This window comes from Nerophis lumbriciformis, linkage group LG20, assembly GCF_033978685.3.
Source record: "Nerophis lumbriciformis linkage group LG20, RoL_Nlum_v2.1, whole genome shotgun sequence".
NCBI classification, from domain to species: domain Eukaryota; kingdom Metazoa; phylum Chordata; class Actinopteri; order Syngnathiformes; family Syngnathidae; genus Nerophis; species Nerophis lumbriciformis.
The window spans coordinates 6,760,111-6,787,768 of record NC_084567.2 but is presented as its reverse complement, the minus strand read 5'-3'; the positions used below and the strand labels follow the sequence as shown (position 1 = coordinate 6,787,768).

General features: G+C 42.2%; 2 protein-coding genes across 5 annotated transcripts in view; one reads left to right on the top strand and one right to left on the bottom strand.

Annotated features, from left to right (window-relative positions):
* The window catches only part of LOC133619281 (uncharacterized), a 260,390-nt gene that overhangs the window by 158,065 nt on the left and 74,667 nt on the right, over window positions 1-27,658 (top strand). The window lies entirely within an intron of this gene.
* Window positions 1-27,658, bottom strand: part of LOC133619286 (uncharacterized) — a 110,672-nt gene that overhangs the window by 27,227 nt on the left and 55,787 nt on the right. Inside the window, exons 3-4 of one of the 4 annotated variants that reach the window (XM_072915413.1) lie at window positions 19,333-19,584; window positions 9,327-9,447 (exon numbers count right to left, since the gene is read on the bottom strand). The exons of 2 other annotated variants lie outside the window; for them this stretch is intronic. In XM_072915413.1, the coding sequence (XP_072771514.1) occupies window positions 9,327-9,447; window positions 19,333-19,584 (373 nt within the window). Of the gene's footprint in view, window positions 1-7,270; window positions 10,405-19,332; window positions 19,585-27,658 lie in introns of those variants that run through there. One more of the 4 variants, XM_072915412.1, reaches the window with a different exon arrangement.

The window sequence follows — 27,658 nt, the reverse complement described above, 5'->3', positions numbered from 1 at the left end:
AGACGAGCGAGCTAAACCACCTGGATGTCTTGGCTCACACCGCTTCTACCGTCCCTTATGCCACCGAAGCTGATCAAGAGAAGAATATCGACCCTAGCTTCCCTGGCCTGCTGACATCAACTCCAAAACTGGACAGATCAGCTTTCAGGAAAAGAGCGCTGATGAGGGTATGTCTACAGAATATATTAATTGATGAAAATTGGGCTGTCTGCACTCTCAAAGTGCATGTTGTTGCCAAATGTATTTCATATGCTGTAAACCTAGTTCATAGTTGTTAGTTTCCTTTAATGCCAAACAAACACAAACCAATCGTTGGTTAGAAGGCGATCGGCGAATCCGTCCTCGCTTTCTCCCGTGTCGCTGGCTGTCGTGTCGTTTTCGTCGGTTTCGCTTGCATACGGTTCAAACCGATATGGCTCAATAGCTTCAGTTTCTTCTTCAATTTCGTTTTCGCTACCTGCCTCCACACTACAACCATCCGTTTCAATACATGCGTAATCTGTTGAATCGCTTAAGCCGCTGAAATCCGAGTCTGAATCCGAGCTAATGTCGCTATAGCTTGCTGTTCCATCCGCCATGTTTGTTTGTGTTGACATCACTATGTGAGGTCACAGGAAAATGGACGGGTGTTTATAACGATGGTTAAAATCAGGCACTTTGAAGCTTTTTTTAGGGATATTGCGTGATGGGTAAAATTTTGAAAAAAACTTCGAAAAATAAAATAAGCCACTGGGAACTGATTTTTAATGGTTTTAACCCTTCTGAAATTGTGATAATGTTCCCCTTTAAATTAAGGCAGATTTTCTGATGCAGGATAATAGCGAGTACAGTTGCATCCCTACTATTTACTAGCACAGTATCTTGTAACAGACATTCCTGTCATGTTTGATGGAGGTAATATATGCTCACAGCTGACAACTGTCATTTTGTTCATATCTATAATTGTGTTTACTAGAGGTGTAACGGTAACGGTTTTATATTTAATAAAAGTACATTAAAGTGCAGTTTGAATTTGAGGTACTGTAAAATAATGCGCACCAACACATTAAACAAGTTTAATGATTATTTCAGGGACAAAATGTTTTTATCCACAAACTCAAAAATGATTTTAAAAAAAAGGGTCAGCTGAGTTTTTTTTAGTACATGTTGTATCAGAGGATGAGAAACTTTGCAGACACAAACAAAAAGTCTGATTGAAAAATATTAAAACACACGGTCAATAAAGGCGGATTCACGCACGATTATAGATATTATACACGATTAAACCAAGAAAAATTCCTAGTTTGTGAACCCGTTCTAGAACAATGGCAGTAAAAACTATTCTGATTCTGATTATACTAAGTATCGTTGCTTGCCTACTGTTTACTACTGCTACTAACTTCTAACAGACATTTCAGACATTTTGGATCGAGGTTCTTTGTTTACATTGTTTAACAAAGTCGGCTAATTTCTATTTTTAGCGCTTGGAATTCAAACAGCTTTCATATGAGGGAACGCAACACACTCACCTTCATCTTTCGTCTTTATCTCCGTTGGTGATTTGCTGGAAGTTGATTCTCTTTCATGTTCTCTTTTAGCGGACGTCGCCATCTTAGCATAGCAGTAGTCGTCCATCTTCTATCACGTCTTCAATCTTTACTTCACATAACACGCCATCGCTCCACACTCAAAGTCCGTTCGGTGGGCTTAAGAAAAGGCGAATAGTTGAGGTATTTGATGCTATTTTTGAATATATGAGATCGTAAATGTGAAACTTATCCGGAAATCCACGTCGCTTAATTCGCCATCTTGGACTTGCCGCTTGACCACTGTTCCATGTGTTTGCGCATGCGCCAGAAATGTGCAACTTCCGATCTAAAAAATAAAATACCTTTTAAATAACTAGCGGCCCCTTTCATCTTTTCTTACATTTCTGGCTCATAATTGAAGTGCTCCTTATCGCGAAAACATTTTTGATATCAAAATACTTTGGAGATAGAAATTAAACAAAAATCGACAATGTTGTATTCTGTCTTTTAGTGGGTTCAAGCAAACGGCAAGTTGTTTGTCAAAGTAAGTCTTGTGAAAGTGTGAAACTCACACTACCCCAGTATACATTTTCAACATTATAGCATTTCAGCCTTTTGACGTTTTTTCCTCTTGACTTTTATCAGTAATATCCTCATTGAAGGATGACTTGTACTCGACCTCGGACCAACTGCACTCAGTGAGGAAACAAACACGCTCACATAAATATTGCTCTTATTGCAAGCATAGACAGCAGAAGTGGGAGAGTGGCCGTGCGCAACCCGAGGGTCCCTGGTTCAATCCCCACCTAGTACCAACCTCGTCATGTCCGTTGTGTCCTGAGCAAGACACTTCACCCTTGCTCCTGATGGCTTGCATGGCAGCTCCCTCCATCAGTGTGTGAATGTGTGTGTGAATGGGTAAATGAGGAAGTAGTGTCAAAGCGCTTTGAGTACCTTGAAGGTAGAAAAGCGCTATACAAGTACAACCCATTTATCATTTATCTATTTAACACTTCTATTTTCACTTTTGTACACTGACTTTAGCAAACTTGCCAACCCTCCCGTTTTTTTCCGGGAGACTCCAGAATTTCATTGCCTCTCCCGAAAATCTCCCGGGACAACCATTCTCTCGAATTTCTCCTCATTTTACCGGTATACCGGACCTGAGTGAGGACAGCCTGTCGTCACGTCCACTTTTCCTCCATATAAACAGCGTGCCGGCCCAGTCACGTTATAACATCTACGGCTTTTGGAGCTCAGTGCGCAACTGCACACACAACAAGAAGGAGACTATTATATATGTCTCCGTTATCCATAGATTTATCTATAACCCATAAAGTAGGCAGGCACGGAGCTATTGCTCAGCATGTGTTTATTCCAGCCAGCACGTTAATACACTGACACACAACATCCGGATTCCCATCATGCATTGCTTCAAAACTACGGTAAATAGTAATGTTAAAAAAACATAGCAGAGACGAAGCAGAAGAACGAAAAAGAGACAGTCATGGCGACGACGAGTAAGAAGAAGAAGTACGCTTGTAAGTTCCAAAATGATTGGAAACAAGAATTTCAGTTCATCCAGGACAGCTCGAAGGGGAAGGGGTATGCTAGGGAGAGATGGAAGATTCCAGACTCTGGTGCATTTGATGAAGGCACTTTTGTGCGTGCCACACAGCAATGCATCATCAGAGAGGGTGTTAAGCATGGTTAGAAAGATAGTGACAGAGAATAGAACGAGGATGGTCAATTAAAACCTAAACTCACTCTTTTCCTGCAAATTAAATTTCACAGATGCTGCCCATACCTATGCTCCTTCAAAGGCTGTGCTACTGGCTGCAAAGCATTGCACTTTCAAATACAACAATGAGTAGAGGAGTGTTATGTGTGTGTATATGTGTAAATAAATGAACACTGAAATTCAAGTATTTCTTTTATTTATTTATATATATACTGTATATATATATATATATATATATATATATATATATATATATATATATATATATATATATATATATATATATATATATATATATATATATACATACATACATAAAGAAATACTTGAATTTCAGTGAATTCTAGCTATAAATATACTCCTCCACCCTTAACCCCGCCCCGCCCACCTTCTATTCAAATTCTATATAAATGACATTTGTAAAGTTACAAATGACTTAAAGTTAGTATTATTTGCAGATGATACAACAGCACGAAATGAACAAATTAAAAAGATGGTTTGACTAAAACAGACTATCTTTGAATCTCAGTAAGACTAAAATATTGCTATTTGGTAACAGTAGAAGAGAAAGTCAAACACAAATACAAATAGACGGAGTAGATATTGAAAGGGTAAAAGAAAACACATTTTTGGGTGTAATATTAGATGATTAAATGAATTGGAAATCTCATGTAAAAAATATACAACATAAAGTAGCAAGAAACACGTCAATAATGAATAAAGCAAAACATGTTCCAGACCAAAAATCACTTCATATTCTCTACTGCTCGCTAGTGTTACATATCTGAGTTATTGTGCAGAAATATGGGGAAACAATTACAAATCTGTGCTTCATTCACTAATGGTGTTACAAAAAAGATCAATTAGAATAATACTTAATGTGTCATGTCTGTGTAATCATGTTTTGTTTAGTTTCTGTCTTTTCACTCCCTTGTCTTGTCACCATAGTTACCCATTAGTTTCACCTGTCATGTCACGCACCTGTTTTGAGTCACGCACCTGTTGTTAATCATGTCTGTGTTATTTAAGCTTTTCATTTTCTGTTGTTCGTCCTGGAGTCATAGCCTTTCTCACCCTGCTATCCTCGCGTTTCAAGCCCTGTTCACGATCCCATGCCACAGTAAGTTTGTTTATTAAGCCACAGTTAGTGTTTTGTTTAATTGTTCGTAGTTTCTGCCAATGTGCAAGTTTTGTGTTTATAGTCTAGTTTTGTACCTCCGCCCCTGTGCGCGCTTTTTGTTTGATCCTTTCTTTGTAGTTATAGTGTTAAATAAATCATGTACCCACCTTCAAGCCATGTCCGATCCAAATTCTCTTGCATCTTGGGAAAACAAAAACTCCACAGTCCAAGTCATGACATTATGACTCCAGCTAATCGCTTTCCCGCAAGGAATTTGGTAGAAGAAGGAAATTGGGAGTCGTTAGGAGCCATGGCGGAGCGAGACCTGACGTGGGGGCCAAATGGGAAGCTTATTCCTATTAGCTCCATTTGGTCCGAGGACGAGGCTGCGTCACCGCAATCCCGGAAGCGCCGCTCCAGACCGAGGACGTCAGGGAAGGCGAGCAGACCGCACGCAGCGCTCCCGCAGGCTCCTCCCACTCCGGGCGGAAGCAGGCTGCTGCCAGCTCCGCAGCTCCAAAATGACGTCACAGACCAGGATTTTTTTTTCAACTCTTTTTCTTTTGATCACTCATCTCCAGCAAAAGACTCCAATCCCATGACCATGATTCAACACTACCAAAATATGATTTTGAACATTAGATCCTGTCAAGACAAGCCACCCAAATTTCATGCCCCGCCCCCCAGGACTCAAGTCACGCCCAAGTCACAAAAAAATTTTTTTTCACCCACAAAAACACAGGTACAAAAAAGACAATCTGGACAATTTAATGGGGAAGTTTCTGCCCTCCTCCGCCCACCCCTACAGAGAGTTCCAGACCGCAAGGAGCGCGTCTGGTATCCGCCCCTTGAGGGGGGGGCTAGGGCTGGGAATTGTTCAGGTGGGGTGGCTCAGCATCACGATGTCAAGCCACAGCCTCCAGCACGGCCGCCACCACCAGTCTTCCGAACTGTCAAGCCACAGCCTCCAGCACGGCCGCCACCACCAGTCTTCCGACCTGTCAAGCCACAGCCTCCAGCACGACCGCCCTCACCAGTCTTCCGACCCGTCAAGCCACAGCCTCCAGCACGACCGCCCTCACCAGTCTTCCGACCTGCCAAGCCGCAACTCCCAGCTAGGCCACCTCCACCTGCTCCAAGGCTAGCACCACGGCTAGCTGCTCCACGGCTAGCACCTGTAGCTGCTCCACGGCTAGCACCTGTCGCTGCTCCAAGGCTCGCACCTGTTGCTGCTCCAAGGCTAGCACCTGTCGCTGCTCCAAGGCTAGCACCTGTCGCTGCTCCAAGGCTAGCACCTGTCGCTGCACCTGTCGCAGCACCAGCTCCACTACGCCAAGTTCCACGGCAGACTCCAGTACCCGCACCACGCCTAGCCGCATCATGCCAAGCTCCGGTACCAGCTCCACGCCGCCAAGCACTGCCAAGCCAAGACCAAGACCCTCCACGCCAAGACCAAGACCCTCCACGCCAAGTCCAAGACCAAGACCCTCCACGCCAAGTCCAAGACCAAGACCCTTCACGCCAAGTCCAAGACCAAGACCCTCCACGCCAAGTCCAAGACCAAGACCCTCCACGCCAAGTCCCGCCAGTCGCAGCTCCAAGACGCCAAGTGCCGCCAGTCGCAGCTCCAAGACACCAAGTGCCGCCAGTCGCAGCTCCAAGACGCCAAGTGCCGCCAGTCGCAGCTCCAAGACACCAAGTGCCGCCAGTCGCAGCTCCAAGACGCCAAGTGCCGCCAGTCGCAGCTCCACGACGCCAACTGCCGCCATGCCAAGACCAAGTCCCGCCATGCCAAGACCAAGACCCGCCATGCCAAGACCAAGACCCGCCATACCAAGACCAAGACCCGCCATGCCAAGACCAAGACCAAGACCCGCCATGCCAAGACCAAGACCCGCCATGCCAAGACCAAGACCCGCCATGCCAAGACCAAGACCCACGCCTAGGCCAAGACCAAGACGCGCCACGCCGAGCTTCGCCGCCTGACGCGCCACGCCGAGCTTCGCTGCCTGCATCATCTGCTACTTCCACGCCTGCCACGATGACGACGCACCTTCCTCCTCGTCGGCCACGGATATGGCCGCTACCTGGTCGCCCGCCACGCCAAGTGCGCCCACCTCCCAGTCGGCCACGAATGTGGCCGCTACCTGGTCGCCCACCACGCCAAGTGCGCCCACCTCCCAGTCGGCCACGAATGTGGCCATTCCCTGGGCGCCCGCCTCGCCTGCTGCAGCGCCGCCACCTAACTCTGCCCCGGTGGATACGGGGACACGTGGTCTGGCGACCCACCGCCATGTCCCCCTCCCGCCCTCCCATGACTCTTGTTAATTTTTTTATGGACATCTGGTATCTGTCCTTAAGGGAGGGGCTCTGTCATGTCTGTGTAATCATGTTTTGTTTTAAGTCATGTTTTGTTTAGTTTCTGTCTTTTCACTCCCTTGTCTTGTCACCATAGTTACCCATTAGTTTCACCTGTCATGTCACGCACCTGTTTTGAGTCACGCACCTGTTGTTAATCATGTCTGTGTTATTTAAGCTTTTCATTTTCTGTTGTTCGTCCTGGAGTCATAGCCTTTCTCACCCTGCTATCCTCGCGTTTCAAGCCCTGTTCACGATCCCATGCCACAGTAAGTTTGTTTATTAAGCCACAGTTAGTGTTTTGTTTAATTGTTCATAGTTTCTGCCAATGTGCAAGTTTTGTGTTTATAGTCTAGTTTTGTACCTCCGCCCCTGTGCGCGCTTTTTGTTTGATCCTTTCTTTGTAGTTATAGTGTTAAATAAATCATGTACCCACCTTCAAGCCTTGACCAGTCCAAATTCTCTTGCATCTTGGGAAAACAAAAACTCCACAGTCCAAGTCATGACATAATGTTGGATATAGGGAACATACAAACCCTTTATTTATTGAATCACAAATATTGAAATTCAACGATTTGGTGCATTTGCAAACATCTAAAATGATGTACAAAGCAAACTATAACCTGCTAGCCAAGAATGTACAACAATTCTTCTCAACAAAAGAGGAGGAATATAACCTGAGAGGAAAGTTTAATTTAAAACATTTGTATGCACGTACAACACTTAAAACCAGGTCAGTATGTGGAATTAAATTATGGAATGAATTAAGCAAATAAATCAAACAAAGCACCAATATGATCCAGTTTAAGAGACTGTTCAAACTACAAGTGTTCACAAAGTACACAGAACAAGAATTATGATGAACATCTTGAACCCTTTTTTTTCCTTTATTTTTTTATTGAGACAAAGATTATTTATGTATTTAATATGTGTTTGCTTACTATGGTATATTATTTATTTGTTCACTGTTCTGTTACAGAGAACAAGGAAATAGGATAAAATTGCTATGGTATGAAAAGGGGTAGGATTAAATAAACTCTGCTTCTTCCTATTGTCCACGTATTCGTTTAATCTGGAGCCAGAAGATGTTTGAAGAGGACACGATGCGTAAACTTATAATCAGAAGTATTTATTCCCTATTGGACACAATTCTAATACAATTTGTCTGAGCGTCTGGTGTTTGTCCTTCTGACCTCGGTAAAGAAGCCAAGTGACCAGTGAAGAATGTTGGAGATAAGAGTTGGAAGCATGAACTTTCACCCAGTTTCAACTGGACTCAGAACACACAATGAGAGGCACAAGCATATCTATATTAAACATTTCTTAATCACTTCATCCTTCATTATCTTAATCATATCCCAACACTACTCCTTTTCGGACGTGCTGTAATGAAACAACTGGAATTGTGTGTTAGATCGTATGCATGTTCGAAATGAACTGAAACTGAACTGAAAATATACTTTAACTGTACCTGAAAGTCTACTATATTCTGGCCACTCACTCTGACAATATGACATTACTTCCCAACAATCAGCGTCCTCTTTTAGCTGCTCTCTCAACCATGACATGTACACACTGCTAGCTGCCATGTTGTTTACCACTTCTTTCATGTCAATGTTAGTATCATCCTTTAAATCTTTGTCTTGCTCTGTGTTCGAGGCTACTGGAGCTTGTGACATTGTGTCTGCTGTGTGTAGTGCTTTGTCTGGTGTGTGTGAGACGTCAGTGTGCAGTGTCTCATGCTGCATTTTAAGTGGGGTTACTGATTGCTTATTTTACTCCTGTTTTTGGGTGGAGGGGGAGGAGTCACAGCCCCGCTTTACCGTGTACCTCTTGCTTGGTATACTTGCTCGCCCCGGTATAAACTATTTGCTTGCCTAACAGAATTGCTATTGTGACATCCAGTGGACACATTTAGAACAGCAATTTCTTTCATTAAAAAAATGCAGCTGAATTTTACACTTCGCAAACTCATCTCGCAGGCCGGATTGAACCTGTTATGCCCGAATGTCGAGGGAGGTGGGGGTTGGGTTGTGGGTGTTGGGGGTTAATTGTTCATATGTCTCTGATTTGCACATCGATCAGTCTGAGGAGTAAAAGTTGGCACTTTTTTACGGGAACAGTTACCCAACATCACTTTTGTGTGTCGCTTAAGTATCCACAGCCTGTAGAAGTGTGCGTATGACAGCTATGAAGTTGCCGTTAGGCACTGCACATTTTCACGTCAACTTGATACATCTCACCTTTGCAGTGAAAAAGGGTGTAGTGCAGGTTTTTGAGCGTGCACAAACTTGACACATGAGACCCCAGGTCCCTGGACTGAAGAAGGAGTAACCAAGCACTTGAAGCATCATCTATCTTACTGTTCAGGAAGGTTTCAGATACAGAGAAGACATGGGGTCATGAGTGGATAAGATTATGCTTCAAATAATCCAAGTTTGTATGAATACCTCAGATATTTGTGAAAGAAGCAGTGAGGAGGCTCTGGGTAGGGTGGATGTCGCCACATATGAGCAACATACCACAAACTAAACAGCTAATTGGTTATTTTCCCTTGTGTGTTCTCATGTGATTTACTGCGGCTGCATTATGTGGGAACCTTTTGCCACAAACTGAACAACTAAATGGTTTTTCACCTGTGTGTGTTCTCATGTGTTGAGTCACATGGTTATTTTGAGAAAAACTTTTGCCACAAACTGAACAACTAAATGGTTTTTCACCTGTGTGTGTTCTCATGTGTCGAGTCAAGCGGCAATTTCGAGAAAATATTTTGCCACAAACTGAACAATTACATGTTATTTCTCCTGTGTGTGTTGTAATGTGTCGGGTCAATATGCTCTTAACAGAAAAGCTTTTGCCACAAACTGAACACTTATATGGTTTTTCACCTGTGTGTGTTCTCATGTGTTCAATCAAATGTCTCTTAACAGAAAAGCTTTTGCCACAAACTGAACAACTAAATGTTTTTTCACCTGTGTGTGTTTTCATGTGTTGAGTCAAATTCCTCTTAACAGAAAATCTTGTGCCACAAACTGAACACTTAAATGGTTTTTCACCTGTGTGTGTTCTCATGTGTTCAATCAAAATTCTCTTAACAGAAAATCTTGTGCCACAAACTGAACACTTAAATGTTTTTTCACCTGTGTGTGTTCTCATATGTTGAGTCAAAGTGGTATTTCGAGAAAAGCTTTTGCCACAAACTGAACATTTAAATGTTTTTTTGCCCATATGTGTTCTCATGTGTTGAGTCAAATGGCTCTTTTTAGTAAAACTTTCAGCACAAACTGAGCAGCTCAAACATTTTTTACCTCTCTCCTTTGTAGAGCATTCAGAGTGTTTGTTGTCAGTGTGAGTCCTCATATCACCTTCACAGTCTTTATCGCTGCTCAAAGGTTCTTCAACCTCGTCTTCAGCCTCACTATCTGATAGTGGAGCTAAGAGGTTGTCTACTTGTGGTTTCTCTTCATCATCTTCAGTCTTCACAGAGAGAATACTCAGTGGAAACTTGGTGTAATCAGCTTCCTCTCGTCCTAGAAGACACTCTCCCTCCTGAGTGATGCAGAGTTCCTCCTCTTCCTTTTTAATGCAGGGTGGTTGTGGAGTCTCCTGCTTCAAAGTGGAGCTCCCCCCTGATTGGGGGGAAACATCTTCTGGATTACCGATCAGCTGCTGGACGTCTGCAAGACACAAACAACAAAAACACACTTTTTCTTCTATGTACTGTATGTGTGTGTAGTGTTTCATGGCCATTCATTTAGAGCAGGGGTGTCAAACTCAAATACAGAGTGGGCCAAAATATAAAACTGAACAAAGTTGCGGGCCAAGGTTGAACAAATTAACCTTTTAATAGGGACCCAAACAAATTTTGCATTGAATATTGAACAAGCAAGGCTTATATCATGCAAAATCGAGTTTCAAATAATAATAATAATAATAATAAAAAAATATCAATGGCATACCAAATACAATTTAAATAAAAATTGAATGCCTCTTTTCTATTTGCAGCCTTCTGAGGTAAATATTAACATTAACTTTTTCCACAGGCTAATAAATTTGAAAATAAATAACAATAAATAAACCAACCATTCAGGACTTCAAACTGCTCAGTTTGCAACACACTGATCTAATCTGATGTGCCAAAGCCATATACCTGCCATCTTTTCTTGGATGCTAGTTCATTAATGTCGGGGCTCAGGCTTTGAGCTGAGGCAACCTTCATTATCGAATGAAGGTGTTCATCAGTCAGACGTATCCTGTGAGACGTTTTCGTCATCTTCATTGAGGAGAAAAGTCGCTCACATAGATAAGTGCTGCCGAACATGGAGAGCAATTGAGCAGCTTGGGTGCGGAGCTGAGGCATTGTGTCAGGGATGAATTGTGGAAACTGTGCGGCGCCAACAGCATCATACTTTGACTTCAGCGTGTCATCACACTGGAGTTCAACCAGCTCCATTTGGAGGTTAATTGGTGCTTTTTCCACATCAACTGCGAAGGGATTACTAAGCAGTTCAAATCTACATTTCTGACAATCAAAGTCGCCAAATTGCCGGCTTAACTCAGGGCCGAGTACACTGAGTTTTTCAGCAAACCGTGCGCACATGGCAATAGAGCATTCTTGCCAACCCTCCCGAATTTCCCGGGAATTGCCCCGCCCAAAAATCTCCCGGGGCAACCAATTCCCTCGTATTCCACCCGGACCACAGTCTTGAGGGCGTGCTTAAAGGCACTGCCTTTAACGTCCTCTACGAGCTGTCGTCACATCCGCTTTTCATCCATTCTAACAACGAGCCAGCACAGTCACAGGGATATGTGCAGCTTCTGTGCGCACACACATGTGAATGCAAGGCATACTTGATCAACAGCCACACAGGTCACACTGAGGGTGGCCGTATAAACAACTTTAACACTGTTACAAATATACGCCATACTGTGAACCCACACCAAACAAGAATGACAAACACATTTCGGGAGAACATCCGCACCGTAACACAACATAAACACAACAGAACAAATACCCAGAACCCTTTGCAGCACTAACTCTTCCGGAACGCTACAAAATACACACCAGAGTTTGACACCCATGATTTAGAGCCTTGCCAGAATGATGGATCAATGTTTACATGACTTGGCTTGGACTCAGAAAAGTTCAGCTAGAATCACAGAAAGTAGAAAACATCTGCTTCGATAGACATTGGGATACTACAAACTAACAGTGGGGAAAAAGTCAATATTGAAATACTTACCAAAACTAAAAAAGATAATATCTATCTCAAAGAAGTCTGTAGTTAAGAAGTAGAGGACTTTTTTAGATATTAAATGCAATAAATTTGATCCACTTTCTGTACAATTGCAATGATCATTTTATTGTCTTTGTTTTTGACACAGTTTGTCCAATAAATTATTACTGGCATCTAGTTAACTTATATATGTTTATTTTAAGTAGTTTTTTGTTTTTTTTTCAGTGATTTTGTAAAAATGGCAGTAAAACACCATGTCACAATATTACAATAGACTATTGTATCGTGACTCAAGTACCGTGATAAATAGTTTATCATAAAGTCCTTGCCAATACCTCGTCTAGGGCTGGACAATTATGGAAAAACATAATAATCACAATTATTTTGAGTGATTTTGGAATCACGATAAATAACACCATTATGTATTCATTTGAAAACGTAAAAACAGTACCACCAAAACTAAATTTTAAATATACTCTAAAAGAACAACCAGATATACATTAGTAACAAATAAATAACACGTAAAATAGCAATCTTAGTAACAATAAAATAAAAATATTATCGCAATATTTTTTGTTTTTTTCCAGCCCTTGATTAGCAGTCTATTTTCTCTCTTTGTAGCGTTTGATGGACGCTACGTCACTACATGGGTCGAAAAATAGCTAAGCTACAGGAATCACTACGGGTTCAAAAAACACGCTCCTGGGAACTGTAGTTAAGCTACATAGCGTCGCTACTTGTTGTGCACTACTGCCCATCACTGATTCTAACTCGTAAATAAACTCTAGCAAAAGTCAGCTAACAATACAGGTAAAGGGGATGCACTCTATTTTGCCATAAAAATATCCAAAAGCTTCCAACAACTTTTTATATGCACGCTGTAAGTATATATGTAATGTAATAACAGGCACATTCATAATAACATGTAATATTTACACATTTTCATCATTTTTTATCATTTTAAGCAAACGGCGGCGCATTATTTTCACAGACGCATCACAACGTTCGCTATTTTCTTCAACAACACCAACAACTATTACTAATAAAGGCAGACTTCATGAGTGCCATCAAAGAATACTTTGAGACAAATTATGATCCAGACCCTTATATTTTTGAGCCTGAAAATAAAGAGGATGAGCTACAAGTTTTAGAAGCTGAGTGATAAGCAGATTCAATCAATTCCTTTATTGTCATTGTCATAATAACACTTAGGTCATACATGAACAACGAGATTTTGATAAGATCAAGCAATTAGCACTATTGCTAAGTGCTAAACAAAAAAATCCAAAGTATGAACATAACTCATTTCTGTAGAAACTGCCCAAATGCTGAAACTGAACTGCTGATAGAATAGGGCTGAGCAATATGGCAAAACAAATGATGGCGATTATTTTTTGCATACCATCCGATCTCGATTAATATACATATATACATATATATACATATATATATATATATATATATATATATATATATATATATATATATATATATATATATATATATAAGAAATACTTTAATTTCAGTGAATTCTAGCTATAAATATTTCCCCCTTAACCCACCCCACACACACACACACACACACACATACACACCAATCTCACGAATTCGGAGGTCTCAAGGTTGGCAAGTATGTATGATCCATCCATCCATCCATCTTCAACCGCTCATCCGGAATCGGGTCGCGGGGACAACAGCTCCAGCAGAGACCCCCAGACTTCCCTCTCCTGAGCAGCATTAGCAACTTTCTCCTGGGGAATCCCGAAGCGTTCCCAGGCCAGAGAGGAGATGTAATCCCCCCATCTGGTCCTTGGCCTGCCGCGGGGTCTCCTCCCAGTGGGACGTGCAACGAGGACATCACTATGGAGACGCTCGTGAGGCATCCGCATGAGATGCCCGAACCACCTAAGCTGGCTCCTTTCCAAGGGAAGGAGCAGCGGCTCTACTCCGAGTCTCGGCCCTGCCTCCGGAGGAGGGCCCCGGGCTGCCTCCGGGCCAGGTAACGCATCTTCTCTTTGTTTCTTTCATGGGCATACTTGCCAACCCTCCCGATTTTCCAGGGAGACTCCCGAATTTCAGTGCCCCTCCTGAAAATCTCCCGGGACAACCATTCTCCCGAATTTCTCCCGATTCCCACCCGGACAACAATATTGGGGGCGTGCCTTAAAGGCACTGCCTTTAGCGTCCTCTCTCACCTGAAAAGGAGACTATTATATATATCTGTTATCCATAGGTTTATCTATAACCCATAAAGTAGGCAGGCACGGAGCTATTTCTCAGCGTGTGTTTATTCCAGCCGGCACGTTAATACACTGACACACAACATCCCGATTCCCATCATGCATTGCTTCAAAACTACGGCAAGTAGTAATGTCCAAAAACGTAACAGAGACGAAGCAGACGAACGAAGAAGAGACATGGCGACGACGAGTAAGAAGAAGAAGTACGCTTGCGAGTTCCAAAATGATTGGCAAAAATTATTTCAGTTCATCCAGGACAGCTGGAAGGGGAAGGGGTATGCTGCCTGCACATTTTGTAGATCAGATTTCTCCATTGAACACTATGAATGAACGGATATATATATATATATATATATATATATATATATATATATATATATATATATATATATATATATATATATATATATATATATATAAGAAATATTTAAAAATATATACACCCCCCCCCGCTCTCCCGAATTCAGAGGTCTCAAGGTTGGCAAGTATGTTCATGGGGGGTATCGTAACCCTGATTGGGGGGGCATTCGGGTGCTACACCTTGCCCAAGGGTGACCCGGAACTATGTAAGGCAGGGGCGTTCAACTCCCTGAGGCTTTATACAAGTCCACATACCTCGATTAATATAATTTTTTTTTTTTACATAAAAAGCGTATTGTCCCGTGCAGGATAATAGCGAGTACAGTTGCATCCCTACTATTTACTAGCACAGTATCTTGTAACAGACATTTCCGCCATGTTTGATGGAGGTAATATATGCTCACAGCTGACAACTGTCATTTTGTTCATATCTATAATTGTGTTTACTAGAGGTGTAACGGTACAGGTCACCCACGCTTCGGTCCGTACCTGCTTTTAGAACCACAGTTTTGCTTATTATATGTACATTTTGTGGGGGTAAAAAGTACAACTTTTTTCCTTTTTTTCTTCTTGTCATCACAAACAAAGTATCAGTGTTATACTGAACACTGTAGATTGTTATTTTTACTTTATATTTACTAAACAATATTTTCAAACAATGCATTATTTATATTCTTTAATTACTTGAACACGTCAGTATTTTTTACCAGAGCTTGGAAAAGGGCAAACGGTGCCCCGATTGTTGAGTTGTATATTTAATAAAAGTACATCAAATTGCAGTTTGAATTTGAGGTACTGTAAAATAATGTGTGCCAACACATTAAACAAGTTTAATGATTATTTCAGGGACAAAATCTTATTATCTACAAACTGAAAAACGATTTAAAAAAAAGAGTGTCTGCAGAGTTTTTATTAAAAAAATAAAAAATACATGTAAAAATGCCTTTTTCTGATTAAATTAGTGGGTGTGTTTAATCTCCCAGTTAGGACGAATACAGTAGTTCAGTCACACACACATTCTATCATTGCCTGCAAGTCCGCAATCGGGGCAGAATTAGTGTGAGCTGCAGCAGATAGTGCAGGGGTCGGCAACCCAAAATGTTGAAAGAGCCATATTGGACCAAAAATACAAGAACAAATCTGTCTGGAGCCACAAAAAATTAAAAGCCATATTACATACAGATAGTGTGTCATGAGATATAAATTGAATTAAGAGGACTTAAAGGAAACTAAATGACCTCAAATGTAGCTACAAATGAGGCATAATGATGCAATATGTACATATAGCTAACCTAAATAGCATGTTAGCATCGATTAGCTTGCAGTGACCAAATATGTCCGATTAGCACTGCACACAAGTCAATAACATCAACAAAACTCACCTTTGTGCATTCATGCACAACCTCAAAAGTTTGGTGGACAAAATGAGACAGAAAAAGAAGTGGCATAAAACACGTCCTAGAACGTCGGAGAAAGTTATACATGTAAACAAACTAAGGTGAGTTCAAAGACCGCCAAAATTAGTAGGACAAAACGGCGCTCGCCAAATACTCGAATCAGTGAAGCTGACAGTGTGCTTTATAACAATTAGGGAGGTTTGTGTCATGTTTGTCCTCCTACAGAAACCATATTAAAACAAAAAAATTTTTTTTTTTCCTTTCATCTTTTTCCTTTTTTCATACATTTTTTAAAAAGCTCCAGAGAGCCACTAGGGCGGCGCTAAAGAGCCGCATGCGGCTCCAGAGCCGCGGGTTGCCGACCCCTGAAGTCTGTCACTAAAGTTGCTGCTTCTTTTCAATGCTGTGTTTCAACTTCTATGCTAGTGTTAGTCATATTTCTTCATTTGATTATTCTGGGCTGCACTTCCGAGCTGTGTAAGGGAAAGAGGCACAACGCTGATTGGACATTAATTACGTCGCGACCGTGGAACAGGAGGTTACGCACACACACGTACACAAACACACACACAGGATCACGGTCAATAAAGGCGGATTCACGCAGGATTATACTAAGTATCGTTGCTTGCCTACTGTTTACTACTGCTACTAACTTCTAACAGACATTTCAGACATTTTGGATCGAGGTAAAAATGCTTTGTTTACCTTGTTCAACAACGTCGGTTAATTTCTATTTTTAGGGCTTGGAATTCAGATAGCTTTCAAAAATTAGAGAACGCAACTGACTCACCTTCATCTTTCGTCTTTATCTCCGTTGGTGATTTGCTGGAAGTTGATTCTCTTTCATGTTCTCTTTTAGCGGACGTCGCCATCTTAGCATAGCAGTAGTCGTCCATCTTCTATCACGTCTTCAATCTTCACTTCAGATATCGCTCCAAACTCAATGCACGTTTCGTGGCTTTGGAAAACACCAATTGAGATATTTGTTGATATTTGACTTTAAGATCGTGAATTCGAAGAATCTCCAAAAAACCATAGCCTGCGGGCTTCGTCTTTTTGCTTCGCTTTACGTACATTTGCGCATGCGCTAGAAGTAAGCCACTTCCGTTTCCTACACCGCAGCAGTTATTTTTCCAAAATAAAAGCATTTTAATCTTGTATTTAACATCAAATAATCTACAACTACTCTTTGAAAATAAAAAATATATATACACAAGCACGTGCACAGACTTTTTCCATGGCTGTTGTTCAAACCAGAAAAAGGGCATACATCGAAGGAAAAAATCATACATTTGAAATACTACAAGAAACACAGAAATATTTTTCAACCTACTTAGTTGTTTGAGTTAAAAACCTTTAGAAAGTCAAATGATTACTCTGAATAAAGAAGAAAAGCACTAAGAGTGTAGATCTCCACCAGGACCAATCCTATTGTTCACATGCTACTAAATTGTGTGCCATCTCATGTGTATCGTGTGCTGGTATGACAATAAACTTCCATAAATCCTGTAAAACACCAGACAGTTAGTAATATGGTTTCACATAAAAATGTTGGTGAAACTGCTCATTTCTACCTAGCGATAGGTGGCTCTAACTGTAGTGCTAATCACTCACCAGCAGAAAGCCCTCATCGCACTGCTAATCAATAACTACCATCTTAGGCACTTAACATCACTAATCGCCAGTTAACAGCTATCATGCTAAATGTCAACTTTCTTAAATGCAAACATGAAAACAAGACACATTAGCATATTTCCCCATTACAAACATCATAACACAATCTAAACTTATATAAACACATTACTGTCTGAGCATATAAGATATTCAATTGTGTTACATCGCAATTTATTATATTGAAATTAGCCATGTGATTAAGATGGGCACGGTCTGACCAATCACAAGTCAGTAGGAGCTGCTTTGTTCTCGTGTTTGGAGAAAGCGGAAGAGCGATTGTCAGCCTGACATTGATGTGTCTCTGAGAACTGAACACATTTTTATAACTTATAACAAAATGTGTTTATACAGTAACCTGCTCACATGAGTCAGATTACAGCAGGGGTGTCAAACTAATTTTAGCTCAGGGGCCACATGGAGGAAAATCTATTTCCACGTGGGCGGGACGGGTCAAATCATGGCATGATAACTTAAAAACACGACTACAACAACTTCAGATTGTTTTCTTTATTTTACTTTGGCCCAAAATAGAACAAGCACATTCTGAAAATTTACATATCACAAATAAAACATTTATTGCGACATCCAGTGGACACATTTAGAACAGCAGTTTCTTTCATAAAAAAATGCAGCTGAATTTTACACTTCACAAACTCATCTCGCGGGCCGGATTCAACCTTTTATGCCCGAATAACAAGGGAGGTGGGGGTTGGGTTGTGGGTGTTGGGGGTTAATTGTTCATATGTCTCTGATTTGCACATCAATCAGTCTGAGGAGTAAAAGTTGTCACTTGGTTATGCAAACAGTTACCCAGCATCACAATGTCAGTTTTGATACATCTCAACTTTGCAGTGAAAAAGGGTGTAGTGCAGGTTTTTGAGCGTGCACAAACTTGACACATGAGGCCCCAGGTCCCTGGACTGAAGAAGGAGTAACCAAGCACTTGAAGCATCATCTATCTTACTGTTCAGGAAGGTTTCAGATACAGAGAAGACATGGGGTCATGAGTAGATAAGATTATGCTCCAAATAATCCAAGTTTGTATGAATACCTCAGATATTTGTGAAAGAAGCAGTGAGGAGGTCCTGGGTAGGGTGGATGTCGCCACATATGAGCAACATACCACAAACTAAACAGTTATTTTTCCCCCCCTCCGAGTACTCTGGCTTCCTCCCACCTCCAAAAACATGCACCTGGGGATAGGTTGATTGGCAACACTAAATGGGCCCAGGGGATAAATGTGAATGTGAATGTTGTCTGTCTATCTGTGTTGGCCCTGCTATGAGGTGGCGACTTGTCCAGGGTGTACCCCACAATACCAAACGGGACAAGTGGTAGAAAATGGATGGACAGTTATTTTCCCTTGTGTGTTCTTATGTGTTTTACTGCGTCAGCATTATGTGTGAACCTTTTACAGCACACTGAACAACTAAAAGGTTTTTCTCCAGCGTGTGTTCTCATGTGTCGCCACAAAGAGCTGCTATGAGGAAAGCTTTTGCCACAAACTGAACAATTAAATTGTTTTTCACCTTTGTGTGTTCTCATGTGTTGAGTCAAATGGCTCTTAACAGAAAAGGTTTTGCCACAAACTGAACAATTAAATGTTTTTTCATCTGTGTGTGTTTTCATGTGTCGAGTCAAACTGCTCAAAATAGAATAGTTTTTACCACAAATCGAACAGTTAAATGTTTTTTTACCTGTGTGTGTTCTCATGTGATCAGTCACATTGCTAGTTTGAGAAAAGCTTTTGCCACAAACTGAACAACTAAATGGTTTTTCACCTGTGTGTGTTCTCATGTGTTGAGACACATGGCTATTTCGAGAAAAGCTTTTGCCACAAACTGAACATTTAAATGGTTTTTCACCTGTGTGTGTTCTCATGTGTTGAGTCAAAATGCTATTTTGAGAAAAACTTTTGCCACAAACTGAACACTTAAATGGTTTTTCACCTGTGTGTGTTCTCATGTGTCGAGTAAAACGGCTCTTTTTAGTAAAACTTTGACCACAAATTGAACAGCTCAAACATTGTCTACCTCTCTTCTTTGTAGAGCATTTAGAGTGTTTGTTGTCAGTGTGAGTCCTCATATCACCTTCACAGTCTTTATCGCTGCTCAAAGGTTCTTCAACCTCGTCTTCAGCCTCACTATCTGATAGTGGAGCTAAGAGGTTGTCTACTTGTGGTTTCTCTTCATCATCTTCAGTCTTCACAGAGAGAATACTCAGTGGTAACTTGGTGTAATCAGCTTCCTCTTGTCCTAAAAGACAATCTCCCTCCTGAGTGATGCAGATTTCCTCCTCTTCCTTTTTAATGTGAGGGGGCTGTGAAGCCTCCTGCTTCAAAGTGGAGCTGCCCTCCTTAGGCTGAAGGGGAAGTTCTTTACAGTCAGTTTTCCTACTCATAGGTTCTTCAACCTCGTCTTTCGCCTCACTATCTGATAGTGGAGCTACTTGTGGTGTCTCTTCATCATCTTCAGTCTTCACAGAGAGAATACTCAGTGGAAACTTGGTGTAATCAGCTTCCTCTCGTCCTAGAAGACACTCTCCCTCCTGAGTGATGCAGAGTTCCTCCTCTTCCTTTTTAATGCAGGGTGGTTGTGGAGTCTCCTGCTTCAAAGTGGAACTCCCCCATGACTGAGGGGAAACTTCTTCTGGATTACCGATCAGCTGCTGGACGTCTGCAAGACACAAACAACAAAAACACACTTTCTTCTATGTACTGTATGTGTGTGTAGTAGGGTTGTACGGTATACTGCTGCTAATAAAGTATCATGGTACTAATCAGTTGAAATCGGTACTATACCACCTTTGAAAAGTACCGGTACCGTTCTTTCATCTGAATGCCGCTGTGCGGCGGTGACTACAGAGCCGAGGCGCATGATGTTGAGTGTGTCAAAACGCACACACAAAGTGCATATAAGCAATAACATGGCGGAGAGGAAGAAAGGCAACAATGGACAATTCTACTGGTTAATAAAGAGGGTGCATGAAGCGCAATATGGAGGTATTTGGGCTTCTAAACTAACAATAAAGGTGACACTTTAAACAGGGAGCCGCCGCTCTGCAACGGTTACTTTACACCTTTCCTGTTTGTCGGCTCCCAGACCGTGGTCGAGGAGCGCAGGGGAGACGTTCCCTCCAGGGCCCATGTTTTGTCGGGGGTAACACTGGGTCTTACACTTACTCACCCCACATACTGCCACTCTTAAAGGAGCACACACACATACGCTACTCTCACAACAGCTGCTTTAAAACACGCCTTGCCAAATGTGGTGATTAGTATTACCACCTTTGCTTCAGACTTAGGTCAACATTTAAATAATAAGCATTCAGATCTGCACAAGGAGTTTAAATAGTGACAGGTATAATGTAGTTGTTACACCTGTCCTGCTGCTCTCTCTTTACTCGCCCGCTCACTCACTGACGTCACTCAGACAACACGTTGACATTCTCACAAACACACATACTACTCTCATAAGTTAACCAGCTCCCCTGCTGTGCACATGTAGATACGTAGACGCGCACACAGCTGCTTGGCTTGATGCCAAATATTAGCGCAGTTAAAACTGCCCAATTAGCAGTCAACTAATGCAAGTGAAATAAATACATTTTGTAAGAAATCTCTACAATTTGTGTTTTGTCTTTAATAAATGTGTTTTACCTGCTACATGGCTTATACGTGCACATTTATTCATAGTTTCGTTTTTAGTACTTAATTAATCATTAATAATTGTATTTTTCTTAAAGCACAGACCAGGAGTGGCAACCATAAATCATGAATAATTTAATATGTCAGTAGAACTTTTTTTTCTAATCTAATCCTTGATTATAGCAGACTATATGTAATATGAGAAATTGTTAATTGTTATTTGAGTGCAACAAGAAAAGCCCAATGTGTTTAATGTCTTTTAATTTGTTTTTTAACCTTGTAAAATTGTTCTTTGACTGTAAATGTTCAAAGTAGTTTAAGATTTTTGGTTAAAATAAACCCAATATTGAAAATTTTCGTAGTTCCCTTTATTTGGAAAAGTATCTATACATGTAAGTTAAAGTTAAAGTACTAAATTATTGGTATGGGGACAACCCTAGTGTGTAGTGTTTCATGGCCATTCATTTAGTGCCTTGCCAGAATGATGGATCAAAGTTTACATGACTTGTCATAGACTCAGAAAAGCTAAGCTAGAGTCATAGAAAGTACAAAACATTTGCTTCGACATTTTTGAAATACCGTATTTTCCGCAAATTTACTCAAAAGCTGACAGTGCGGCTTTTAACCCGGTGCGCTTTATATATGGATAAATATTAAGATTCATTTTCATAAAGTTTCGATCTCGCAACTTAGGTAAACAGCCGCCATCTTTTTTCCCGGTAGAACAGGAAGCGCTTCTTCTTCTACGCAAGCAACCGCCAAGGTAAGCACCCGCCCCCATAGAACAGGAAGCGCTTCTTCTTCTACTGTAAGCAACCACCCGCCCCCGGAAGAAGAAGAAAAAACGCGCGGATATCACCGTACGTTTCATTTCCTGTTTACATCTGTAAAGACCACAAAATGGCTCCTACTAAGCGACAAGGACCCGGTTCATGAAAAGACGCAATCTCTCCATCCGCACACGGATTACTACCGTATTTCACAGCAACTGATATTCCTGTGAACCGCACTGTGGAACGGGAGCACGTACGGTGAATATTCGCACCTTCAGGGAATGAGAAGTCATCCTTCACTGTGGTTCTAGCTTGCCATGCTAACTTCCACCCATGGTGATATTCAAAAGGAAGGCCTTGCCAAAAGAGACCTTTCCAGCCGGCGTCATCATAAAAGCTAACTCGTAGGGATGGATGAAGAAAAGATGAGCGAGTGGTTAAGGTAAGTTTAAGTTTACGCGAAGAGGCCGGGTGGCTTTTTTCACGCAGCTCTGTCCATGTTGATATACGTATGTTTGTGATTGCACATTTGCGTACATTTTGGGAGTGAACAGAGTTGTTAGAACGCTGGTTTTTAATATATTATTAAAGTTTGACTGACCTATCTGACTGTTTTTTTGACATTCCTTTAGCGCAGTTAGATGCGGCTTACAACACGGGGCGGCTTATTGGTGGACAAAGTTTTGAAATATGCCGTTCATTGAAGGCGCGGCTTTTAACCCAGGGCGCCTTATGGTGCGGAAAATACGGTACACTATATTGTAAAAAAAAGTATTTGGCCACCTGCCTTTACTCACATATGAACTTGAAGTGTCATCCCATGGAATTGTCCAAAATGTTTTGGTGTCCTGGAACATTCAAAGTTCCTTTCACCGGAACTAAGAGGCTGAAAAACTCCTGAAAAACCAACCCCAGACCATAATTCCTCCTCCACCAAATTTCACACTCGGCACAATGCAGTCTGAAATGTAAAATGTTCTCCTGCCAACCTCCAAACCCAGACTGGTCCATCAGATTGCCAGACTTCACTACATGGGTCGAAAAATAGCTAAGCTACAGTAATCACTACCGGTTCAAAAAGGAGCGAGGCGTTATCCAAAAGTTTCCAGCAACTTTTTATTTACACACTGTAAGTATATATGTACTGTAATAACAGGCACATTTATAATAACATGCAATATTTACGTATTTTCATCATTTTAAGCAAACGGCGGCGCATTATTTTCACAGACGCATCACAACGTTCGCTATTTCCTTCAACACCACCACCAACTATTACTAATAAAAGGCAGACTTCATGAGTGCCATCAAAGAATACTTTGGGACAAATTATGATCCAGAACCTTATATTTTTGAGCCTGAATATAAGGAGGATGAGCTAGGGCTGGGCGTTATATCGATATACGCGATATATCGCGGGTTTGTCTCTGTGCGATATAGAAAATGACTATATCGTGGTATTCGAGTTTACGTTCTCACGCAGTTGCTTTTAGCTACGGACATTACACTACAGGCTCTTCCCACTCTTTCTTGTCTCTCCTTCTCACAGACAGCGAGCGCACCTTTTTACATACGTCACATACTGTCACGTCATCAGTCACATATGTATACGCTAGAGATGCGCGGATAGGCAATTATTTCATCCGCAACCGCATCACAAAAGTCGTCAATCATCCGCCATCCACCCGAACTAACATTTAATCAAAACCGCACCCGCCCGTTGTTATATATCTAATATAGACGATGCAAGGCATTAGTGAGGTTATAAAGCTTTTGCCTGTTAAAGAAAGGAGACTGATCCAATGCAGCAGAAACATTCAATGTGTGCCACGCTGTCACGGCCCAGACGCACACCAGTGCGCAATCATCTGGTAGCCGCGCTGAGCACACCTCCAAGCGCGCTCGCGCCACTCAAACTGCTGCAGGCAGCTGCGTTCTATCTTGTTTTAACATCCTGTGGCACTCTTCTGGGATCACGGCGGACGAAACTGCTCATGCTCAGGGTGTTTGTGGAGGTTCGGGGTTTTGCACAAATGTGATGCACCATGTTAGATGTCCCGGTTTTGTGACTGTCGTAGACATAAACAGCGTCGCAGCTCTTGCAAATCACGTAGCCAGCATTACTATCATCCTGATTTACAACCTCATAAAAACGAGTCCACGCTGAAATTTTCTGGCCTTTTTTCCCCCTGGTCTTTAGTATTCCCTTTTTTAGTTTGTCGCGTACCACGTTTGCTGCCAGCGTTGCCATCTCTTTTTTTTTTTCTTCTTCTGTTGTGGCATATGCTGCAGGTGCCTGCTCGTTTTTCGTATGTGGGTAACAACATTTAACTATGTATATATATTTCCGAATTGGTTTAACTGCCACCCACCTGAATCTATTTAAAATCTAATTTTTTTTTATTTCAACCGCCCGACCCGACCCACGGATAAAATCTAATTTTTTTTTATTTCAACCGACCGACCCGCGGATAATCCGCGGACTCCGCGGTTGTGTCCGCAAACCGCGCATCTCTAGTATACGCCCTCGCGCAGCAGAGAGGTAGCAGCATGGCTAAAGTTAGCTGTGGTGCGAGTGGTAATACAAGAGAAAGAAGGTGCGAATCCGGTAACAAATGAAGGAAGAATTAATTCCCAAGAAAAACAGCAGGGGGTCCATCGTCTGGCGGTGGTTTGGCTTCAAGTGGGAATATGTCGAACAGACAACCGTAATTTGTCAAGTGTGGGGAAAAAGCATTGCTACAAAAAGTAGCATTACTGCTAATAAGTAGCATCATTTGGAAAGTCACCCGCTAAAGAATGAAGAGTGCTTACTCCGCATGTCAACATCTCCATTCGGTGCCACACGCCCACACCATCAAAATGCAGAGGCAAACATTTCCAGATCAACACCGTATGAAAGAAATAGTCAACAACAGAAGGAGATAACGTCCGCAGGAACCTACCACATAGCGAAGGACATACACAATTTCCATCCATCCATCCATCTTCTTCCGCTTATCCGAGGTCGGGTCGCGGGGGCAGCAGCCTAAGCAGGGAAGCCCAGACTTCCCTCTCCCCAGCCACTTCGTCCAGCTCTTCCTGTGGGACCCCGAGGCGTTCCCAGGCCAGCCGGGAGACATAGTCTTCCCAACGTGTCCCGGGTCTTCCCCGCGGCCTCCTACCGGTCGGACGTGCCCTAAACACCTCCCTAGGGAGGCATTCGGGTGGCATCCTGACCAGATGCCCGAACCACCTCATCTGGCTCCTCTCGATGTGGAGGAGCAGCGGCTTTAGTTTGAGCTCCCCCCGGATGACAGAGCTTCTCACCCTATCTCTAAGGGAGAGCCCCGCCACCCGGCGGAGGAAACTCATTTTGGCCGCTTGTACCTGTGATCTTGTCCTTTCGGTCATAACCCAAAGCTCATGACCATAGGTGAGGATGGGAACGTAGATCGACCGGTAAATTGAGAGCTTTGCCTTCCGGCTCAGCTCCTTCTTCACCACAACGGATCGATACAGCGTCCGCATTACTGAAGACGCTGCACCGATCCGCCTGTCGATCTCACGATCCACTCTTCCCTCACTCGTGAACAAGACTCCGAGGTACTTGAACTCCTCCACTTGGGGCAAGATCTCCGCCCCAACCCGGAGATGGCACTCCACCCTTTTCCGGGCGAGAACCATGGACTCGGACTTGGAGGTGCTGATTCTCATCCCAGTCGCTTCACACTCGGCTGCGAACCGATCCAGTGAGAGCTGAAGATCCTGGCCAGATGAAGCCATCAGGACCACATCATCTGCAAAAAGCAGAGACCTAATCCTGCAGCCACCAAACCAGATCCCCTCAACGCCTTGATTGCGCCTAGAAATTCTGTCCATAAAAGTTATGAACAGAATGGGTGACCAAGGGCAGCCTTGGCGGAGTCCAACCCTCACTGGAAACGTGTCCGACTTACTGCCGGCAATGCGGACCAAGCTCTGGCACTGATCATACAGGGAGCGGACCGCCACAAACAGACAGTCCGATACCCCATACTCTCTGAGCACTCCCCACAGGACTTCCCGAGGGACACGGTCGAATGCCTTCTCCAAGTCCACAAAACACATGTAGACTGGTTGGGCAAACTTCCATGCACCCTCAAGGACCCTGCCGAGAGTATAGAGCTGGTCCACAGTTCCACGACCAGGACGAAAACCACACTGTTCCTCCTGAATCCGAGGTTCGACTATCTGGCGTAGCCTCCTCTCCAGTACACCTGAATAGACCTTACCGGGACGGCTGAGGAGTGTGATCCCACGATAGTTAGAGCACACCCTCCGGTTCCCCTTCTTAAAGAGAGGAACCACCACCCCGGTCTGCCAATCCAGAGGTACCGCCCCCGATGTCCACGCGATGCTGCAGAGTCTTGTCAACCAAGACAGCCCCACAGCATCCAGAGCCTTAAGGAACTCTGGGCGGATCTCATCCACCCCCGGGGCCCTGCCACCGAGGAGCTTTTTAACTACCTCAGCAACCTCAGCCCCAGAAATAGGAGAGCCCACAATACACAATACACAATTTGATTTCCTATTAAGCAGCTCATTTTTATGTGACACTTATTGAAATATCTTGTGTGACATCATGTACAAAAGTGCACTTTATTTGTTTTAAACTATTGTAGTGGCGTTCTGTACAAAAAGTGCACTTTAATTTAGTGTTGTTTTGATATGTCATCTTAGTGACAACATGCACAAAAGTGCACTAATAGCTTGTTTTAAAATGTCTCTGACAATCTTGCACTTTCTGTTTTGAAATGACATGAATGTTTGTGCAAATGCTTAATAACTGTTTAATAAATACACTTTTGCTAAATTTACTTAGTTGTGGTTTCCCTCTCTGCATGAAAGTTTAAAAGTAGCATATATTAATGCAGTATGAAGAAGAATGTTTTAATGTAGACACATAGAATCATCATACTGCTGTGATTATATGCATCAAGTGTTCATTCAAGGCTAAGGCAAAATATCCAGATATATATGGTGTATTGTGACATGGCCTAAAAATATCGAGTTTTAGAAGCTGAGTGATTCGCAGATCAAGCAATTAGCACTATTGCTAAGTGCTAAACAAAAAATACAAAGTATGAACATAACTCATTTCTGTAGAAACTGCCCAAATGCTGAAACTGAACTCAAATGCTGATGGAATAGGGCTGGGCAATATGGCAAAAAAAATGATCACGATTATTTTGTGCATACCATCCGATCTCGATTAATATAACGTCGTTAAATTTATTTAAAAGCGTATTGTCCCGTGCAGGATAATAGCGAGTACAGTTGCATCCCTACTATTTACTAGCACAGTATCTTGTAACAGACATTTCCACCATGTTTGATGGAGGTAATATATGCTCACAGCTGACAACTGTCATTTTGTTCATATCTATAATTGTGTTTACTAGAGGTGTAACGGTACAGGTAACCCACGCTTCGGTCCGTACCTGCTTTTAGGACCACAGTTTTGCTTATTTTTCTGTACATTTTGTGGGGGTAAAGAGAACAACCTTTTTTCATTTTTTTGCTTGTCATCACAAACATTCTACAGGAAACAAAGTATCAGTGGTGTACTGAATACTGTAGGAT